The 20,524-nt window shown below is 46.4% G+C and overlaps 1 protein-coding gene across 1 annotated transcript in view; it reads left to right on the forward strand.

The window, feature by feature from the left end:
• The window catches only part of CSNK2A1 (casein kinase 2 alpha 1), a 21,846-nt gene continuing 1,322 nt past the window's right edge, over positions 1-20,524 (forward strand). Inside the window, exons 1-11 of the mRNA XM_017833182.1 lie at positions 1-123; positions 11,601-11,798; positions 12,818-12,929; positions 13,849-13,950; positions 14,379-14,429; positions 15,288-15,347; positions 16,026-16,109; positions 16,506-16,616; positions 17,427-17,528; positions 18,429-18,529; positions 19,271-19,419. Coding sequence (XP_017688671.1) covers positions 11,698-11,798; positions 12,818-12,929; positions 13,849-13,950; positions 14,379-14,429; positions 15,288-15,347; positions 16,026-16,109; positions 16,506-16,616; positions 17,427-17,528; positions 18,429-18,529; positions 19,271-19,419 — 973 coding nt within the window. The 5' untranslated portion in view covers positions 1-123; positions 11,601-11,697. The remainder of the gene's footprint in view (positions 124-11,600; positions 11,799-12,817; positions 12,930-13,848; positions 13,951-14,378; positions 14,430-15,287; positions 15,348-16,025; positions 16,110-16,505; positions 16,617-17,426; positions 17,529-18,428; positions 18,530-19,270; positions 19,420-20,524) is intronic.

Genomic DNA, 20,524 nt, shown 5'->3' on the forward strand with positions numbered 1-20,524 from the left:
GGGGCCGCGCTGGGTTCCGTTTCCGGCGCGCCTCGCTCTGGTCCCTGCGGCGGCGGCCGAGCCTTGTGCCTCCGCCATATTGTCTGTGTGCGGCGGCGGCGGCGGCGGCGGCGGCCGCGCCAGGTACCGGCGACTCCCGCGCCCGAGCGGGGCCCCGCGGCGGCGGCGGGTGGAGGGGGCGGCGGGGAAAAGGCGCCTCCGCGCCTCCTGTGCTTCCCCCTCCCCGCCCCCCCCATCCTCCGCCGCGGGCGCGGTGTGGGGCCGGGGGGCCGCGGCCGCCCCTCAGCAGAGCGGAGCCGCGACGGCGCTGAGGGGCGAGCGCGGGGAGCGGGCGGGCCCGGCGCGGCGGGGAGGGGCAGGGCCCGCCGCGTCCTGCCCGCAGAGGGGCTTCGAGCCCACGGGGGGAGCGGTCAGGGGCCGCGGAGGGGCCGCCCCGCTGCCCCCCCGGCCCGGGCCGGGGCCGGTCCCGGCCGCGCAGGGAAGGGCAGGGCCTCGCGGGACCGGGGCCGTCCCCTCCCCCAGCGCTCCCGGCTCGCTCGTTCGGGCCGTGTAGGTGTTATTTACCTAAATTGCCCGATCTTGCCTCTCCCTCGCCCTGCCCGGAGAAGCGGGGGGATGCAGAGGGGTAGGGAGAGGCCTGTTGGTGCTCACCGCCACCCCCGGCTGCGCAGGGACTCCGATCTGGGCCTTTCTGGGCGGAGGGGAAGGTCGTTCTCACGGCTTCCCACGCCGGTGTCTCTCTGGAAGCGGCGGTGGTCAGTCTGGTCCCAGCTGTAATTTGGTTCATTGTGCCTTGGGGGCAGCGAGCTGTGTGTGGCTGTTGGTAAAATGCGCTTCGTAAGTGAGGTCAGATAAGATTATGGAACCCCGTGTATGTCAGATCACTTTATTCTTTCTTAGTCAGGGCTTTGGGTGAAACCAATAAAGTTTGGATTATGAGCACTCAGGGGAAGAGGAGAGGCAGGCACTGATCTCTGCTCTCTGTGACCAGTGGCAGGACCCAGGGGACGGCTGGAGCTGTGTAAGGGGAGGGTTAGGGTGGATATCAGGGAAAGGTTCTTCCCCCAGAGGGTGGTTGGGCACTGAACAGGCTCCCCAGGGCAGTGAGCACAGCACCAAGGCTGCCAGAGCTCAAGGAGCATTTGGACAAAGCTCTCAGGGACAGGGTGGGATTGTTGGGATGTCCTGTGCAGGGCCAAGAGTTGGACTCAATTCTGGTGGGTCCCTTCCAACCCTGATACCCCTGAGAGGGGTCTGTGATGATTTGGGGTTTGTGCTGCTCAAACCTGACCCTGGGCTGGGGCCTTGGGGAGCTGCTCCCTCAGTGCCAGGCTGATGTGTCTGGAGGGGGCTGTGCCCTGTGCTCCACATCTGCCCACCTGGTTCCTCAGGGAAGCTCCATGTGCTCCGCAGATGGCTTGGGAAGAGCCCCCAGAAGGACTCAGAGGTGCCTGGGCACAGCAGGAATCAAGTGGAGACCCAGCAGTTCTGCTTGGGGCAGGGAGTGATTTATTGGTTCTTGGAAAGCACTTTCTTTTCAGAAACAGAATTGCTCAGTTTGGTGCTCCTTGGTCCTGCCAACAGACCAGGGTGTTGGGTGTGAGTCCTGGTGTGGATTCCAGGTGCAGCATCAGCAGGGGCAGAGGAGTTGCTCATCCCTGTGTCATTCCTGCTGTTGTGATGTAGAAAAGGGTGAAGGTTCTGCTGGGAGAGGGGAGGCTCAGCTTGGGAAGACGCAAGGTAGGATTTGGGGTAAAGTGTAAAGCTTGATCAGTTCCTTGGTTAGTCCTAAAAACTAGGATTGGTTTCTGAATGTTCTGATTCCTACAGCACAGGGCCATGCTTGGGTAAAACATACCAAGAGTGGTCCATCCTCTGTGGAGGCACTGGAAAGTGAAAACTGGAATGGGAATGTCCAGTCCCATGGACAGGGCAGGCAGCACTCTGCCCTCAGGAGACCCACCCATGCCTTGCAGCTGGAATCCCAGTTCCTTGGGTGCCTCCAGGCAGGGATGGGCTTTTTGTAAAGGTCCAGACCTTTCCCTGAGCATGAAGAACATAGATCTTTGGTGTTAGGCAGTGATCCTTCCCTTTCATCTTGGCTATGGGGAGAAATTTCCTTTATTTCACCTTTCTCTGGTGATTTATGGCAGTACCTGGTAATATAATTTCTGTTGTTAGTGAAACCTGCTGTCCTCTCGTTCCCTCGTGGCTGGTGGTAGAGTTGGGTGTGCATGTCCTGCACTCAGACCAGGGAGTTTGGCCACTCACCTGCTGCCCTTGAGGAGCTGAAACAGGGTGGAGGAAGGGAACATCATGGGTTCATGGGTTGAAGGAAAATGAGGCTTGCTGGATGTTGGGAACATGGCTCTTTGCAAGAGGGATAGTAAAACTGGCGGTGAGTTCTAGCAAATGTGGAGGAAATTGGATCATGGAATGTTTTATGACATAGGGTTTGTGCAGGGACAGTTAATTGTTTGCTTGAAAAAAAGCTGGTGGGATGTGAGAATGCAGATGCAGAGCTGGGAGTGGGGATTGCTGGGGAAACACTTGGTAAAACACCATTTCCTGAGGGTGAGACACAGAAAGACTTGAGTGATTGATATTTGAGGCAGGTTGGGTGCATCGGTGTGGAATGGGTTGGAAGTGGAATACAGGATGCTGAAAGGTGGTTATAGATTTGTGGAGTTACAGGGAAAGAAACTATAAAAGGGACAGGGCCCCAACTTTTCCCAGTTTTATTAAATGGTGGGTGTCCTCACAGCTTCCACTTCAATTCTTCTCCATTTTCTCCTTGCAGAACTAATTTTCTCTTTTTGTCTTTCCTCGTGTCCTCTGAGGAATAAGGGAAAGGGAGGCAGGAGAAGGAAATGGGTGACATTGTGGTGGTGTGATTAATTTCATGTCACATTTCTGAAGAGGCAGGGATTTATTTCTGGGTTACCAGACCTGTCACCTCCACTGTTCCTCCATTATGGAATTGCTTACATTAAGGTATCTGTTTTAGAAACTCCCTGGATGAGATTGATGCCATCTTAGATCTTATTGTCCCTTAAAGGTCTTGAGAGGGAAAAAAAAACTCCCAAATTTTAAAATCAAGAAGGACTGCTGTGACTCAGTCTGGCTGCAAACATTGATTGCAAGACAGATCTTGGATAATTTTTCTGAGCTTGGATATCTCCTTCCAAGGGCTTCCAAAAGCTGACTTCCCTGGAATTTGCAGAATGTAATTGGAGAAAAGGAGTTCTCCTTTGGACCTAGAAAAACTGCTTGGAAGAGGAGGCTGCAGCTTTCTCAGCTGGTGTCAGTGCTGGGTCTGAAAGCAGAGTGATTTTCCAACCTGGTTTTTGAAACCTTTTGCCATCAAGGTGCCAAACTAACAGGTCCATAGGAAAGGTTGATGAGAAATGGGATTGTTGATGTGGTCATGGGAGCAGTGGTTCATGGATATCTTCTGTTGGTCAGGTGTCAGCAACAGAGGAGCAGCAACATGAGCGTGACATGAGTTTTACCTGCTCCTGTGTTCACACTGCTCTGGGCAGTTTTATTCAAGCAAATGATTTTATTACCCATTTCATGCTGCTGCTTTGGGAAGGTGAAAAGCAGAAAGGGGGCTTGGAGTTCTTTGTGGACTTGGTACCACCACAGACTCACATTTGGAAAGTTACAATTTCAATAATTCTATTTTTGCACAGTTCATTTCTGAGAGTTATGTCCTTTTTACTGAGTTCTAATTTTTAAGGAATGTTACCCTATGCAGAGGCAATTTCTAAAGCAGGCTGTCCAGCTGCTGTCCACGTAATGGCTGGCTCATATTATGGCAATTTATTAAACATGAATGGTGAATAAAATGTGTACTAGATGAAAGCAGAAAATAATTTTGAGTCAAGGCAGAACTTGGCTGCAGGTTTCCCACTGGATAGTCATGTCTCTGAGTGTTAACAGCAGTCCTAGAAAATTGGAAGTTATTCACTCCATTTTTGCAGAGAAGGAGGCTCTGCCCTTGCACCTTCTAGAACAACCAAAGGCTAAATTAGTCCTCTTTTAATTAAGCCAAGTGTGGGGAGAGTCCAGTGTGCTGTGCAGTGCTAACACAGAATTAACGTGCCAGAACTTGCTTTCCCTGGGTGGGAAAGGTCTTCCTGTGGTGGGGAAAAGTGCCCCCAGTTCCTCCTGCTTGTCCAGGGAGGCAAAATGGAGCCTCTCCCTGTTGTTGCCAAAGCCTTAGGAGAAGGCATTTTCTCAGAGCATCTTTGCACACGTGTGTGTGAGTTGTCAGAAAATCTTTATTTTTAGTGTTCTGAAAATGGATGAGCGTGGACGCGCACAACAGATTAATTTCCAGTGTAGGAAAGCAAGAGCTCCTGCAATGTTCCTCCTCTCCCAGGCTTTGTCACAGGTTTCTGTGCCTGTTACCAGTGTGCTGTTGAATTCCAGCCTTTCTTCCACACTTTTATTGTACTCCAGAAGGAAAAGGGGGGCTTTTTGCTCACTGTGCAGCATCCAGGTTCATTTCAGCTGAGTTTAAAAATTAAATTACAGGTTTTGGCACAGTGGCTTTGCTGGGGGGTTGGTTGCAGGGTGTGAAGGAGGATGCTGTGGGGTTGTTTGACATGGCAGTGGTGGGTCCAGCATTTGTGTCCCCAAGGGCTACACTGGTGAGAGTGCTGAGGTCACCAGGCTTCAGTTCATCTCCAAAACACTGGGGTGAAATATTAAAATCTTGTTTGGTACATTCACATCACCTGCAGTGTCAGGAGCCAGCACTGGGGTTTATACAGTTCTAACTGTATATAAAGCTATATATATATATCAGTTTATAAGCCCAGCACTGGGTACCCAGGGCATAACAGCTATTACACTGATTGCTGGAGTTTAATAGCTGTTTTTTCCTGTTTGATTTTTGGGGTGGTTGTAGCTGGGTTCATCTTGTGTTAATAATGATGAATTTTTAGAGGATTATGTCAGAACTTTACTTTCTGGCAGGGGCTTGCACCGGGTGGTTCTTGCTGAGCCTGCTGGATGCCAGCTGAGCAGTGGAGATGGTTTGTGGTGCATTGCCTGCTCCATGGAACAGCTGATCACAGGGATTTCCTGAAGAAATAGTTACATGCAGTGTAACTGGTTTATCCTTTGTCTCTGGTAACTGTTCCTGCCTCTGGGAATTGCCTGGTCAGATCAGTTGGAACTGTATAGCTGTTGCACAGGTACAGGTCAGTTGTCTGAGTTCTGGCTAAATCCCTCTCTGTACATGAACCAGAGTCAAATCAGCTGAACGATTGGCCTGGCAGTGCTCTGTGCCTACTAATTAATGAGGAAAACAACTGTGTCACTTAGCAGCAATTAGGGAGGGAGAACTTTCCAGGGGATGCTGCCAGTGGAGCCTGATGTCAGCTCTGAAGAGCCTGTAGTGGTGCTGAAACATTCCCCTTTGTGAGCCTTCAGGAAGAGTTCCCTGGCTGGGATCTCAGAAGTGGTAGTTTTGGTAACTGGAATACTGTCTGAAGCTCCAGCAGTAGGAGCTTTAGTTTTGTAAGTGCTCTTGGAATAAAAAAGAATTGCTTCCCACTGAAGTCTTTCTTTGGCTTTAGGGCAGGCCTGAAGGGATGTACGTCCAAAAAAACTCGCCCACCTTTCCTGCACTCCCTGCTCGGCCTGAACTGTTGGGGTGGGGAAGAGGTGCCTGCAGAAGGCCTCTGTTTGGTGTGTGTACAGGGAGGTTAGTTTGGCAATTCCTGGTTACATTTACAGCCATTTTTGTTGGATTGTGCCAGGATTCCTCAGCCCTGGCAGTAAGGATGTCCGCTGTGTTTGTGGGAGGCTGGGAGCAGTGGCAGGAGCAGCCAGAGGTGCTGGGGCTTGGGTGTCTTGCTGGTGTCCCTGCCCACGACCTCATCCAAGATCAGCCTCGGGGGTTTTGTGTTAAGAAAAGCTTTCCCTTTGCTCCATGTGCTGTGGACTAACTTAGCTCTGAAAATATTAGAGAGAGTCCAGGGGCTTGGGGGAGAGAAGTGGTGAGATAGAAGTTTTAAAGGTTGTCTGTTCTGGATAAAATCCCTTAGGAGATGGAGTGAGCAGCATTCCCATCACTGCTGCTGGAGGAAATCCCGGCTGTCCTGACCCAGGTCCATGTGCTGTTGCCAGCACTGACACTTGGCAAAGGACAGTTGTCCAACCAGGCTGAGACAGTGGAGACCCGTAGAGGGTCTGTGAGAGCTCTGCTACAATTTGGCTGTTACAGGTCTGAACAAAAAGGAAGACAAAGCGTGACAGACCTTCTGCCAGGAGGGTGTGTGGGCACCAGAGCCACTTCCAGGGCACCCTGGAGGGTGACAGACGTGCGAGACGCTGCTCTCGGCATTGGGAAAGTGGGACAGTGAAGTTTTCCCCAAGACTGTGCAGGGTATTGTAAAACACGGAGTGACGGTGAAACTAAAACCATTCCGTGGTCGTTCCTGTGACTTCCATATAGATTGTGATCCTTGTTTGCAAGGGATAATTTCTTCATTGGCAGGAACTGCGAGGAATTCGGGGGGGGATCAGTCAAGCTGATGAAGGAAGAGCCAATCTAAATTTTAGGATATTTCTAGTACAGAATTACTCCAAGATGTTTCTTCCAGTATAACTAAGCCTGTCAACCGCTTTCCCTAGTGACTGGCCATGTCTTGTTTTGAATTAATCATGACTGTTCATGTTTCTTTTTTTAAGGGAATGTTGAGGTCTTTGGATATCATGATTTGTTATTCCTCACAACCAGCTATTTAAAAGAAATCTGCAAAATAACTTTGGTGGAAAATGCAGTTAGAGTAGACTGTGCTGTTCCAAAACAACATCCAGGGAAAAGTTCAATTTCAAACCTTAGCTTTTACTTTTGACTCAGATTTAAAATCTGTGCTTCTGTTGATGATGTCCCTTTAGTAGGTGAATGATCTTCAGGAAAGGATGTAGTGTCAGCTTTGTTAATCCAGGCTTGTTTCTATTTTAGCTATAAAATCATAGAAAAATATAGGTTGCAAGGGACTTCTGGAGGTCATCTCTTCCATGCTTGTATTGCTGCAGTTTCAGCATCATGAAAACACATATATCGGGGTCTTTTGTGAGGTAAAGCATGTTTTTTATTAAGTTGATTATTATTATTTCTTCTTTCAGAGGTAATCTGGGTGCTGATAGATGTTGGCTGCCACCAGGCTGTACTCTGTAGTATTTAGGCATGTCTTGATCTTTTAATTTCAGTGGTGTCTCTCCAGTAGTAGATGTTCTCCAAACTCTGAAGGAGCAAGTGCTCTTCCTTGGGAGGATTACAGGGCTACGTGGGCTATGTGGAGGAAATCATCAGCAGTTTTATCTGATCATTGTAATGCTTCCTCACCCTAATAAATCACGTTACACACTTGTGATTTCAGAGGCTGGGTTTAAGCCATTTGCCATGAAAGGTAAACATCTTGCTTGCAGTTGTAGATAAAAGAAAGGAATAACCTTTTGATTCTGTAATTCTGCTCTTCTGCACTGACAGAGCTTTTCTTCTTTCACAACAAACCTGCTGCTGTCTCAGCCTGTTTACAGTCTTAGTCTGGCACAGTCGCCACTGTAATGAGCTTACGTGGGGAAAGTACAAGTGAGAGCGAGGTCTTAGACCTGTTTGGCCAATCTGTCCATCTCGCTTTTCTCCTCGAGAGGAAGGTGAACTTCTCTGGGACAGTCTGTCTGGAACTGATAAAGTGATGGGAATGTTTTCTTGGCACTTTGAGGTCATCTTGGGACAATTCAGGTCCTGTCCTGCTCCTCTGGGCTTGCTATGGGCTCACTGAAATCAAGTTCAGGTGGATCCTTGCTAATAAAACCAGGTTTCTGTGGTGTTGGACGTGATTTGCTGGGTTCACTCCTCTCTATCTGGATGAACTTGGATCTTCCTGGCAATACACTGTTCACATGGAGGGCAGGTCATGCTGTGAGCAGCAGGAAAGCCCGTGTCAAGCGGTGCTTGTGTTCCTGGGTGCATTATTTATACTCCAAACCTTATCCACAAAGGTCATCACTTGGATAGCACTTGCAGGGTCCTTGGGACACCAGTCTTCTGGGAAGCTCTTGGCTTCCAGCTCACTGGGAGCCTGTGGGAGTGCTGTGTCATACTGGTGCAACTTCTTAGGTTTAAGGTTCTCAGCTTGAGAGAAGCTCGGTGCCAAAAACATTTCCATTGAAAAGGAGGAAAAAGATATTCCAGTATCTCAGTTATTCTTGACTTAAAAAAAAAGGCAAATTTTACTAGAGGCTAAGTAGGTGTGCTTCTCAAACTAATCTGCATGGATTTCTTAGCTGTGTTTTGTTGCTACTTGCTGTAAGTGGATATGTCTGGAAGGACAGAGGGTGTAGGAAATTCCTGTGCTAATCGGAATAGGTGCTGGAAGTATGGATCCTTCACAAGATATCAAATCCCTCATGGGGGCAGGGGTTGCCCTTGGAATTAGAGTGCATTTTAAGGATGATAGCATCCCTTTTTAAAAATGAGGGAGTTTGTAACTGTGATTTAAGTTAAAATGATTTAAAAATCAGATTTAAAGTGAGCATTGAGAGGCTTTTTACCCTTTTGTTGAACTTTGGCCCAAAATATCTAATCTTGCCAAGCTGCTCAGGCAGCAGACTACTGCTCTGTGTCCTTGCACAGGGAAGCCTTTGCAGTGAAAAGCGTGTCAGACTGTAGCTGGGAGCTTTGTCTTCCTCTCTCTGTGACCTCTGGTGTGTTTTCTGAAAGCTCATGGTTGTGTTTCCTAGTTAAACACTTCTCTACCAGAGAAATTAAAATTTTTACACTGTGTGTTTTTCTAGATGCTCAGGACTGCATTGGACATGGCAGCCTGATCTAATCTCATCTGCTTTGACTAGATGATGTTTAGCAGACTTTTCAATATAAATTATTCTACGATTCTGTCATTAATGCAGGAATTAATAAATGACAACATTCTGTTTGAGTTCTGCAGAAATAGAACTCATCTTTTGTAACAAGCTCAAGACAGTTCTCTAGGTGCAATCGCTGCTCATACTTAGATTTTCTGCCTGAAAAACTGGAAGCTCAACTGATGTTTGCATGTCAACACCTGTCCCCATTATCCGTCCTTATTTGTGTCATTCCCTTCTGCCAAGGAACTTGGATCCACTGCAAAATGATCCCCCTCCAGGGGCAGTGGAAGAAAAATCTATACGAATTCCTTGGCAGTTTTGAGCAGAGTGAGTGAGCAGCTTTCAGGCAGGGTAAGTTTATATGTCTGTAACTTTGTTTGCTTCAAAATTAAATTATCTGTGCAGACTTTCTCCCCTTCCTGTATAAAGAACAGCACACAATAATACCTACCCTCGTAAATAGACATTGTGTGCCATTCTTAGAAGCTACAGTCAATGATTTCCTGAAAAAGCCCTTCTCTGAGCAGCCAGTTACAATGTGCTGCTTGAGCTAGGCTAGAGCTACGTGACAAAAAATAGCCACTGTGAAATTTGATCTATCTTTAGATAATGTGATTGATTTTTCTTTCTTTTTTATTCTCTTTTTTTTTTTTTTCCTTTCTGAAACTGATCTTGCTCAGCTGGGTGAGCTGGAGCAGTCACATGTGCTTTATTGATACTGGGTTGTGCTTAAAAATTAAAATTGCTAAGTCATGTATAGATTCAGTTAATTCCTACACGAGGAATATTGGGAGAGGAAATGAGCCAGTGCATCTTCTGCCAGAAGCACATGGAATGAGGAGAAACAAAACCACCGTGATTGAACTTTGAAATCTAACAAATTTCACTGTACTGGAGTGTTCTAGTAAACTTGCATGCTCTGGTAATGCCTGAGGACGTTTTTGGAATATACATCTAATTTCTAAGTGTCTGAGTCATGCCACATAAACGCTTTGAGGTCTTAGATGATTGCTGCCTCATCTTCTGAAAGTGTGTTTTGTTAGAGAACTAACATATTGTCCGGGAATAGACATCATATTTTTAGGAATACTTCATATTCTTCCATTAGCTGCACACCAGGCTGAAGTGCCCCCTCCTTACCCTCTTGGTGTGAGGCCTCAGTGCACTTTGGGACAGTCATGTCCCTTTTTAACCTTGGGACTGGATTACTGCAACCCTGTCTACCTGGAGCTGCCTCCAACACCATTGGTGTGTCAGCAGGTCAAAAACCAACCCAGCTGCTGAGGTCTGTCCCACCTGAGGAGACTTTGTCCACGTCAGAGAGCCCTCATGGATGTTTCTGCCTCTGGATGCAGGACCAGCTGCTGGTCAGGTTGTGTGACACAGTGAAGGACATCAGACCTGTGCCCCCAGGTCCTTCACCGTCTTCACAGACAGTGGTTCTTGCTGGGTCCTCCCAGCAGCTGAAGCACTGCAGACCTTGAATAAACAACAGGACACTGCCAGTAGAGCAGGATTTTGCTGCTTCTAGAATTTTCTTCTGGTCTGCATTGTCCTGATAGCCTGATAACTGCTCCGAGCAGATTTCTAGGTCTTTTCTCAATTAATTGCTGATTAATAGGGCTATTATTTCCTCCTGCAGTCTGTCAGTTGCTTGTTTTCTGTGAAGGAGTAAGATTGGCACAGCAAATAAATACATTCATTTAGGTCATAGTGTTGCCCACTGATCGAGCCCATACACAGGGCTGTGGGTCCCTGCCATGTGCCAGACACCAAACAGAGCCCTTCCATGCTCTGAGACAGCTCCCCTCCCTGTCAGTTATCTTGAAAGCTGACAAAGAGATTCTTTACTTAAGCACCTAAAAATGTGTCAACTCGTGAAAGATTTGAGAGGTGCAAAGGCACTACATTTATTTTAGGTAGGACAATACTGAAATAAAACTGTAGTTTTGTTGTTACTGTTGTCTTAAATATTCAGATGTAGATGATAAGGTGTTCAGATATAGATGATAAAAATTCAGAGTATTTGACAAACAGTAACTTTCTATTGAGTGATTTTGACTAGTCTCAATACTGATAAAACCTAAAAGAAGCTTTGCAAAAACCCAGTTATAAGGAGGAAGAATTGGAGGTGCATACCAAATGCTTTGGACAAGCAGATGCAAAGAAACATTTTCAGACTCTTGCAGCAGAATTTTTCTTTCGAGTTTGAGTAAAGCATCATAATCCAACACAGATGCTGCTGTCTTTTGGACAGTCAGATTTAATGCCTTGGCTGTAGAAAGTCGTGACTAAAAGGGGTTCCCCTCCCAGCAGAATTGGTTTGGTTACATAGGGTGGCACAAGATGGGGAAGAGATGAGATTGCAGCCTGTGGCTGCTGCTTTCGCTCTGGAGCTGAAAAGAAGGAGTCTGTCTGCAGATACAGAATTCATGACATTTCTTTCCTTTTGGAAAGTTATCTCTGCAACCAGAAGTTGGAAAACCCGTGCTGAAAGTTGCAAGATTGGAAGGGGCTTTGTTAGGGGGGGCCAAGTGACCCGTCTTGTGTGAGGGAGAACAGACAAACTGCTTCCAAGCTCTGACAAACCATCCCAGGCCTGTGGCTGGGCTCCAGCCTCTCATTCGCAGCAGCTTTTAATGATTAACTTAAATACTTTTATAGTACCTTGAGAATTTAACCTCTCGTTCATGTTCTCTCTGCAGGTGGAGGAATCCGAGGCCTTTCTCCTCCTCTCAGCGTTGCAGACCAGGTCGCCTCTGATTTCACATCTCGTCATTTCCGCCTGCCAACCTGTCTGATATGTCGGGACCCGTGCCGAGCAGGGCCAGGGTTTACACGGATGTGAACACACACAGACCCCGCGAGTACTGGGACTATGAGTCGCACGTTGTTGAGTGGGGGTAAGTCTCTGGGCTGCCTCTGGATGTCCCTGCCCTGGGATCAATCCCCGTGGATCTGGGTGGATCTGGGTGCACGGGGAGTTCAGGCGCCTGTGCTGCATGAGGCTTTTTCCATGCTCCTTGGCAGATGTCAAGCTTTAGGATCACGGTGTTTCTTCAAAGGAGTGTTTCTTATCAAACTTTAAAATCCTCAGCTGCATAGGAATGGCAGCTTCATTAAAAGTTTGAAGAATTTTTGCCAGGTAGTCAGGAAACATCCCCTTTCAGAGGGAAGAAAGTCTTCCTCTGAAACAATCAAACTAGCCCTGAGCACAGGGCTGAAAAGAAGTGAAAAGTCTTTCAAACTGAAGTTGCTTCTGGCTTGGATGAGTGAAGAGACTCTGCAGACTTAAATAGGTACATGCTATTTTGTGACTTGTTGCTCTCTACCAGTGACTGGAAAAGACACGGCTGCTTCTCTTTGAAGGAGGGAGGTGTCTAAATTGAGCTCATGACTGAACCCTCCCAGAATCAGACAGCAGTGGTGGCAGCTTCATAGCTCTGCATTCCTGCTGGGATGTGGAGGGCCCAGGCAGAGTTCAGCCCTCAGCTGTGCTGCAGTTCCCAGTTTCTGGAATGTACGCAGTCGTCTGAGCATAAGTGCTTCTTTGTGCCTAGTCTGTTTTTAAACAGGCTAGCATTTAAGTTTTTGCTGTCACTGCCTTTGTTGATTTTTAACAGTATTATACAAAGAAAAATGTAGCTTTCAAATATAGAGAGACTGGGAGAAGAGATAGCTCGAGTTTGCTGATGCTGAAAAAATAGTTGGGCTTTCGGTCCATAGTTTTGGATTGAATCTAACTTGGGCAAATAGAAGTTCCCTGTTTCTCTCCTAATTCTTAATCACCCTAGTCAGGAGAAGACACCAGTTAATCCCTTTTGTCTGGAAAGTGAGGCAGTGATAAAGTGTTAAGGAGCAGTTTGTACATTGTCATGGAAATGACTGAGCTCTTTGGAACTTTAACCTTTTCTCTCCACAGAAATCAAGATGACTACCAGCTAGTTCGAAAATTAGGCCGAGGCAAATACAGTGAAGTATTTGAAGCCATCAACATTACAAATAATGAAAAAGTAGTTGTTAAAATTCTCAAGGTGAGCTGGGGATTGGGCAACAGATAAAATCTGTCTTGAGGTGATCAGGAGGCCAGAAAGGCCTGTTTGATGTTCTAAAACTGAAATCCTTAAAGCCTGGCTTTGGAGTGTCATTCAGTGAAACAGGCCATCATTTTGAGCCTCCAGATGCACTTGGTTATTAAGTCAGATCTCTGCCTGTAAGGAATTAGGCTCTGTCTTAAAGAAGCCCTCACGTGCAGCACGTTTTTACCTAGAGCTAAGCAACGCTTCAACAGCTGACTGCAAAATTCTCACCTTCTCTGGGTGCCGGTGCCCTGGCATGCTGTCGTGGGCTGGCCTTCTTTCAGTGACCCTCCCAGTAGCCCGTGGACTTCTCATAGTTAAATATTTGCCACATGCCAGTTAAGAATTCTTGGAATATCATAGAATCACAGAACTGTTCAAGTTGGAAAAGCCGTCTAAGATCATCGAGTACAACCATTGACCCAGCACTGCCAAGCCCACTACTAAACCGTGTCCCCCAGTGCCACATGTATGTGTCTTTTAAATACCTCCACTGGAGCAGCCTGTTCCAGGGCTTGACAACCTTTTCCATGCAGAAATCTTTCCTGATATCCAGCCTAAACCTCCCCTGGCAGAACTTGAGGCTGTTTCCTCTCGTCCTCTCTCTTGTCCTATCAGATCATGTTCAGAGAGCTTTAAAAAAAAAAAATCTTCCTGCCTTTCCTTCACGTGAAACTGGTGTCTGTAGCTGTCAGGGTTGTATGGTTAGAAAGGAGACAGCAGATATTTGAGCCCTTCTTGGAGTGATGCATACTCAGGTTATATTACAAAGGCTCTGATGTATTTTGCTGATCTGCAGTCATCTGGGTGTTGAGCTATTAGCCTCACTTTACTGCAGTGCTTTATCTTACACTTTGGGTTTTTTATTCTTCAGCCTGTTAAAAAGAAGAAAATCAAGCGTGAAATCAAGATCTTAGAGAACTTGCGAGGCGGGCCCAATATAATCACCCTTGCAGATATAGTAAAAGATCCTGTGGTGAGTATGGGAGCAACTGAAAGGCTACTCTGGGGGTTATGGGTGAAGTTGCTGTGTTTGACTTCAGCTCTGATCCGGGTTTTTGTTTATCCCTGCTCTTAAATCCTGCTTTTGAATTGACTAATAAGATCAGCTCTTCATCTGATAAACTTCTTTTAGAGGGCCCTTCCCCCACAGGTCCCTTCAGCTCCTCACTCTGTGAGGAAGAGATACCAGCGAGCTGAGAGAAGTTAATTCATTCTGCAAACAGTGCTGCCAGGGGCTGTGGGCTTTGGCTCTGCTTTCTCTGTCTGAGGAGAATCATAAATATATCTGAGGCAGAGGGGTTTTGTGCAGTTTTAGGAGAAAAAAATTGTTTAATTAATGATCCTAAATGGAAACATATTATCTCAACTTACCATGGCTGAACGCTTTTCTTTCTGTTTTAGTCTCGGACACCCGCTTTGGTTTTTGAACATGTAAACAACACAGACTTTAAGGTACAGTGTGGGATGTGAACTTCTCATTTTTTTTTCTGTTTGAAAGCCACTCGTTCTGTTTTTTGAGGGGAAAGTCAAATACACAGGTCAGGCAGGCTATTTAATCATTTCCTTCCAGCATAGGAACTGTGCTTGAAGGTAAATACAGTTGGGATAGAAGTTTGTAATTAATCCTTCAGTACCATTTTGCCACAGAAGTTAAAAGGTGAGAATTCAGATTCCAAGTGGTATTTAAACTGGGGAGCACATGAATCTGTTACTGTGTGGCCCATCAGTGCCTGTCTTATGGAAGCATTTTGCTTTTATGTGTACAACTCTTTATTGAAACCACTTTAAATCTGAACAGCTGTTTCTGTGGCCTTTCATACTCCTGGGAATAGGGATTTAAATGTTTCTTTGCTGTTTCTGTGGCCTTTCATACTTCTGGGAGTAGGGATTTAAATGTTTCTTTGTCCCCTTCCTACTGACCCACCTCAGGAGAAGAAAGGCAGTGCAGTGCCATTAGGAATAACTATTTAATGTTGTAGAGCACCCTCAGTCTTCTTGTGACCCAGAGTGCAGGCACGGCCTGTGCTGGTGCTGGGCAGGTGAAACTGGAGGTAGCCAGTGACAGGGACCAGAATGTGCTGTCTGAGCAGAGCTGGGAGTAAACTATGTGTGGGATTTGTAAGGGGAGAGAAACAGATTGATCAGAGTTGGGTGTGGGATCAGAGCAACTTGGGAAACTTGGACTAATCCTTCAGATGGGTTTGGAGAACCACAGCAGCCCAGGACAGGGCTGGGTTGTTCTGGATTGGCAGGGATGTGATGGGGTTTTTTGGGTGTTGAACACTGATATGATGTGTTTGTGTCCCACAGCAATTATACCAGACATTAACAGATTATGATATTCGATTCTACATGTATGAGATTTTGAAGGTAAGTTGGTGTTTTGCTGTTTTGGCAGTTTATTTCTAGGATTTGATCTCAGCTAATCCTGTAGAGATGGTTCTCATGTCACTGATCATAGTGACCTATCACCAAGGGAAGGGAAGAGAAAGCCTATGAAAGAATGGGGCAGAAAAATGTCAACTCAGTATTGATTTTTTTTCAGCCTTGTTTCTGCAACAAATGCTAGGCTTTTTTTTTGCCTTTTTTTTTTTTGAGGCTAGCAGAGCCTTTCAGTACACTGAGATAGCTTAAGGTCCTGAATCAGAAGTACATGTAACCTCTGAAAACAGACAACTGTAAGCTGTTGCTGGCTGGGTTTGTGCTCTAATGTAATGCGAGTCAAATGTCTTTGTCCATTCTTCTGAAACAAGTAATTTTTTCCTTAGGAGTCTGGAAAAGGGGGCCTTGTTTGATTGATAGTGCCTAGTAACTATGCTCTTAGGGACTCTGAAATTCCAGATTTTAGGAGGAAGCACATGAAGTGAAGTCAGGACACTTGTGTTGCTGGGACCTCCCTTTGAAAGGGGGCTCTGTGATCAGTGAGTCTAGTCCAGGATGTAACACTGGACAGTCTAATTACACTTGCTGTATGTGCAAATACTGCCGAATGTGGTTGAACTCGAGAGGTCCTTGTGACTCCAGTGTCTGTTTCTTTGTCCCCTGCAGGCTCTAGATTACTGCCATAGCATGGGAATCATGCACAGAGATGTCAAACCTCACAACGTCATGATTGACCATGAGCACAGAAAGGTAGTGTGGGGTGGCTGGGGGGCAGGGGGGAGGGTCCTGCTTTTGGCAAACTGGGATCCCTTTTGGGTACTCCTATGTAGTGGTATTAGCAGACCCCTTCAAAGGGCACTGCGCTTCCCCTTGTGTGGAGAACTGTAAAATGAGATTCTGTATGCTGCTTTTTGAAGCTTTTATGGGGTCACATGTACAGACAGGGTTGCAAGGAGAGGTATTTTATTTAGACGGGTTGGTGATACGGGTTTGGGGAGAAAACATAACCAGATACTCTGATCAAATGAATTGAAAATAGGAGACTTGTAAATTAACTTCAGACTAAGCTCACCTGCAGTGTTATTCAGCCACTGGAGAGCTGGAGCACCCCTTGAGCCTCTTTTCTTTGTTTTCTACCATTTCTAGCTTAGACTAATAGACTGGGGTTTGGCTGAATTCTATCACCCTGGCCAAGAGTACAATGTCAGAGTGGCTTCCAGATATTTCAAAGGACCTGAACTCCTTGTAGATTATCAGGTAAGAATTACCAGGACTTCTCACTGACTTTTGTATGGAAAGTCTGTGCCATTTCAAGGTAACAAACCTAAAGATTCAACTCTAGAGAGTTGAAGCTAAAGTCTGTTCCAAAATGTGTGGCAGAAAGCAGCCATAAAATTAAAGAAATTCTGAGTTAAAGAAACTAATGGGTAGTCTGAGGACCTGAGGAAGAGCTGCAGAACTATCATCATGGATCTTGGAATACAAATGCTGAATATTTTTTAGCAAGGCTGTGTTTGCAGTAAGGTACAGGAATGAAACAAAGCCCCTGTGGGAACACTGAGTACTGCATGAACTTCTAAATTAAGCTATAAAAGCATCCCCATATCTGATGGCAGATTGCATTATGGAAATCACAGTGTTCCTGGTGACTTTCAGACTGTACTGGTTATGAAAAAAGGCACATCCTCACCTGCCTGTGGACCTTGGGGAGGCCACGCCTTTTGTTGCTTGTTGTGATCCCTACCTTCCCTACACACACTTCTTGATGGTCCATAACATTGGAGCCTGCAGTGAAAACAGAAAAAGGCACTGGTCTTTAATATCCTGGTGGACAGGGATGGAACTAGGATACCTGCTGTCCTGCTAATTGCTGTATCCCAGTTTGAGTAACTGGAACACTGAGCCAAACAGTGTTTAGGGATCAAGATACATGAAGATAGTTCAGTCTGTTTCCAGCATAATGTGGCCACGTTTGTATCACTGGAGGGAGGGGGGGACCCTGTTAGTTTTGGAAGTCTGTTCTGCTTGATTCATTAGAAATTGAATTGTCCTTCTGGTTTTGTACAGATGTATGATTACAGTCTGGATATGTGGAGCTTGGGTTGCATGTTGGCTAGTATGATATTCCGAAAGGAACCATTTTTCCATGGCCATGACAACTATGATCAGGTGAGAGCTGGTCATGTACAATCTCTGTTCTCTTAGCACCATGAAGATTTCCTGCTTAGGCTTCTGTCGAGTGATCTGGAGAAGGATTTAAGCATTTCTCTAATGGCTTCTTTGCTCAGTTTGAAGCCACATTCCTTTTCTCAAGTGTGCAAGATTATGTAACCAATTAAATGGAAATGGATTTATAGAGCTTTGTGCTTAGGGGCTCCTCAGTAGGTGTCTGGGAAAAGCTGTAACAATAGTTACATTACAGCTGGTGTGTTCTGGTACACAGATTGACTATTCCTGAGGTTATGTGGAAAGCCCTTGCCACTATCCACCTTCCCCCCTCTCTGTATAGAAACTGAATTTGGTGCAGGTTTATAATCAAGATTCTGAAATCCTTGATGTGTTGCCTGTAAGCCAGAATATTTATACTTAAACCTTTACCACATGCTCTGCATGTGACTAACATGCAAATATTCCAGAACAGAGACCTTTTATTCTCAAACCTCCATTCTGGAGCTCTCTGGGGTGGTGCTTCACCCTTCATATGCAAGAGCCAGAGTTTCTGCTTTTTTGACCAGTTATTCTTGCCTTCTCCTCTCTTGGTTTTGAATGTTTTCTTGCTACAAAGGGAGTTAGCATTGCAAAGTCTCGGGTTTTGGAGATTTTAGTGTATGTGGCTCCCTCCTGGCTGCCTTGGGGTACTGAGCTCTGGCTGTGAGTGGAGGCACATTCCTGATGCTGGGGACTGTGTGTGGCTGGGGAAGCCAGAGCCACAGGATGACCCTGTGGCTGCTGGTTCAGACCACTGAGACCAGGTTCAAGCTTCCAAGGGAATGTGCTGCTGTATCTTCACGTGGGCTCCAGCATTATCATCCCCTCACAGTAGTGACTTATTTTTCTGTTTGTTCCCAGCTGGTGAGGATAGCCAAGGTGCTGGGGACAGAAGATCTGTATGACTACATTGACAAATACAACATTGAGCTGGATCCACGTTTCAATGACATCTTGGGCAGGTGAGCCAATGTCTGGAGTCTCTTTGGTAGATCTGGACACAGTTACAGCTTTGTCAACAGACCTTGAAGCAAACAAAAACTTAGGGGAGAACCCAGAGCCAGAATTCTGGAGAACTGTCACTTTGTGCCTTTGGTCCCTTTAGCCAGTGCTTCTCATAGTCCTTTATATGGAAATGGACCTGAGGAAAGATTTTTAAATGTCATCCAGGCAATAAAGGAACTGGTGGAGCAGAAAGCGTGAAGGGCAAATGCTCTACAGTCTGGGGGGAACAAACAGTGCTGTTTCTCAGCATTACAGCACGGAAAATCAGGTGCTGCTTCAGGTGGCATTTACATGTTCTTTTTCCCTTCATAGAGTTATTTTGTGTGATACTAAAACTAAAGGAACCAATGTTGGGGGCATAAGAGAAGAGCAGAACCTGGAATTTTAGGCCTGTAATCCATTCTGAATGAATCCTGCTGCTGTGCAGGGTCTGTGGTGGCCACTTTGGCTGTGCCGAGGGCTGTGGTGGTTGTATCTGGGCTGTGGTGGCCACAGTGAGTGTGCTGGGGCCACGGCAGCTCTGCCACCACGTGGAGACACAGTGCACTGCTGCTTCATGTTCCAGAACGCCTCAGCCCTGCGGCTGCTGCACCAGCCCTGTCGGGGATGGTCATCTGTCACAGTTCCTGCTCCTTAAAAGAGTGAATTTTGGCATGGCTGTCCCCTGCCCGGCCTGATTTGGGTCTCTTTTCCCACAGACACTCCCGTAAGCGATGGGAGCGCTTTGTTCACAGCGAGAACCAACATCTGGTGAGTCCAGAAGCTCTGGATTTCTTAGACAAGCTGTTGCGATACGATCACCAGTCACGACTCACAGCGAGAGAAGCCATGGAACACCCCTACTTCTGTGAGTATCAGCTGCTGCCCTGAGAGATCTGCCCCTGGGAAGTCTCTGTTCCCACGGCTTGTGCAGATGGGAACTGAGAACAGCAACAATAATAAGCCTGGTCTCTGCTCTGGAGCTGAGGCTGCTGGTCTCTGGGGTGGGTAAAATAGGCCACTGCCACCTACACCAGCCAAGGAACCAGTGTTGGATACCTGTGTTGAGCCCATGAATCATCAGGTGATATCAGGGAAGGTCACCTAAATGATGTGATTTGTAGCTGCTTTCAGCAGGTGTCCATGGATTCCAATGGTTTGATAAACCCAGAGATGTCTGGTTTGTTGAGAAACAGGCCTTTTAACTCCTTTTGTTGTTAAATTGTTTAGCCACTGGTATATTCCGGTCTTGGGTTTGCAAGCAAAAATGTAACTTTCACTGGTAAATGTTTCTAAATGTTTGCTGGTTTTCACAAATATTGATATTTAGGGGTTTGAAACAGCTGCAACAATGCAAAATGTCAGCATTTGCTCAGATGTGGGATTTTTTTCTCGCTGCTAAAAGAACCCCTGTAATTAACAAACTGCAGATCTGTGCTACACCTGCAGGAAATATTCCAGTGAAATGTTTTGCAGGTATGAGCATTAGTAAAGCCAAAAACTTGGAATGTGAGAGTTGAACGAACAGGCAATTTTGTGTCCACATAGAGATACAGGTAGTGCTGAGCTCAGCATGAGGAAAGGCAAAATTTGGGATTCCCTTGTCTGACACAGGAAACCTGGGAGGCAGGAAGGGGTTGTCCCTGTTCAGGTGAGAGCATGAAAAGTAAAAAGTTGGTAAGTTGGGATCATCTCACAGAAGACAACAAGCTCCAGTGACACTCCTGACAGCTCACAGGCCGCTGTGGGATGTGTATAGAGACGTGACACATGATTGTAATTAGTGATAATCTATCTGCTTGCTACACCCATGATCTGGGGTTTGCTTTCTGCAATTACACAGTTGCTTAGCACAGAAAACACATCAAACTTCATCTTAATTCCCTTCAGGTTTTCCTGTCAAGCAGTCCTGCTGACCCCCAAATCACATTTAGGTGGCTTTCCCTGATGTGACACGACCTTGGTACCTTCTG

Source organism: Lepidothrix coronata, unplaced genomic scaffold (assembly GCF_001604755.1).
Source record: "Lepidothrix coronata isolate B3197 unplaced genomic scaffold, Lepidothrix_coronata-1.0 Scaffold212, whole genome shotgun sequence".
Lineage (NCBI taxonomy): Eukaryota > Metazoa > Chordata > Aves > Passeriformes > Pipridae > Lepidothrix > Lepidothrix coronata.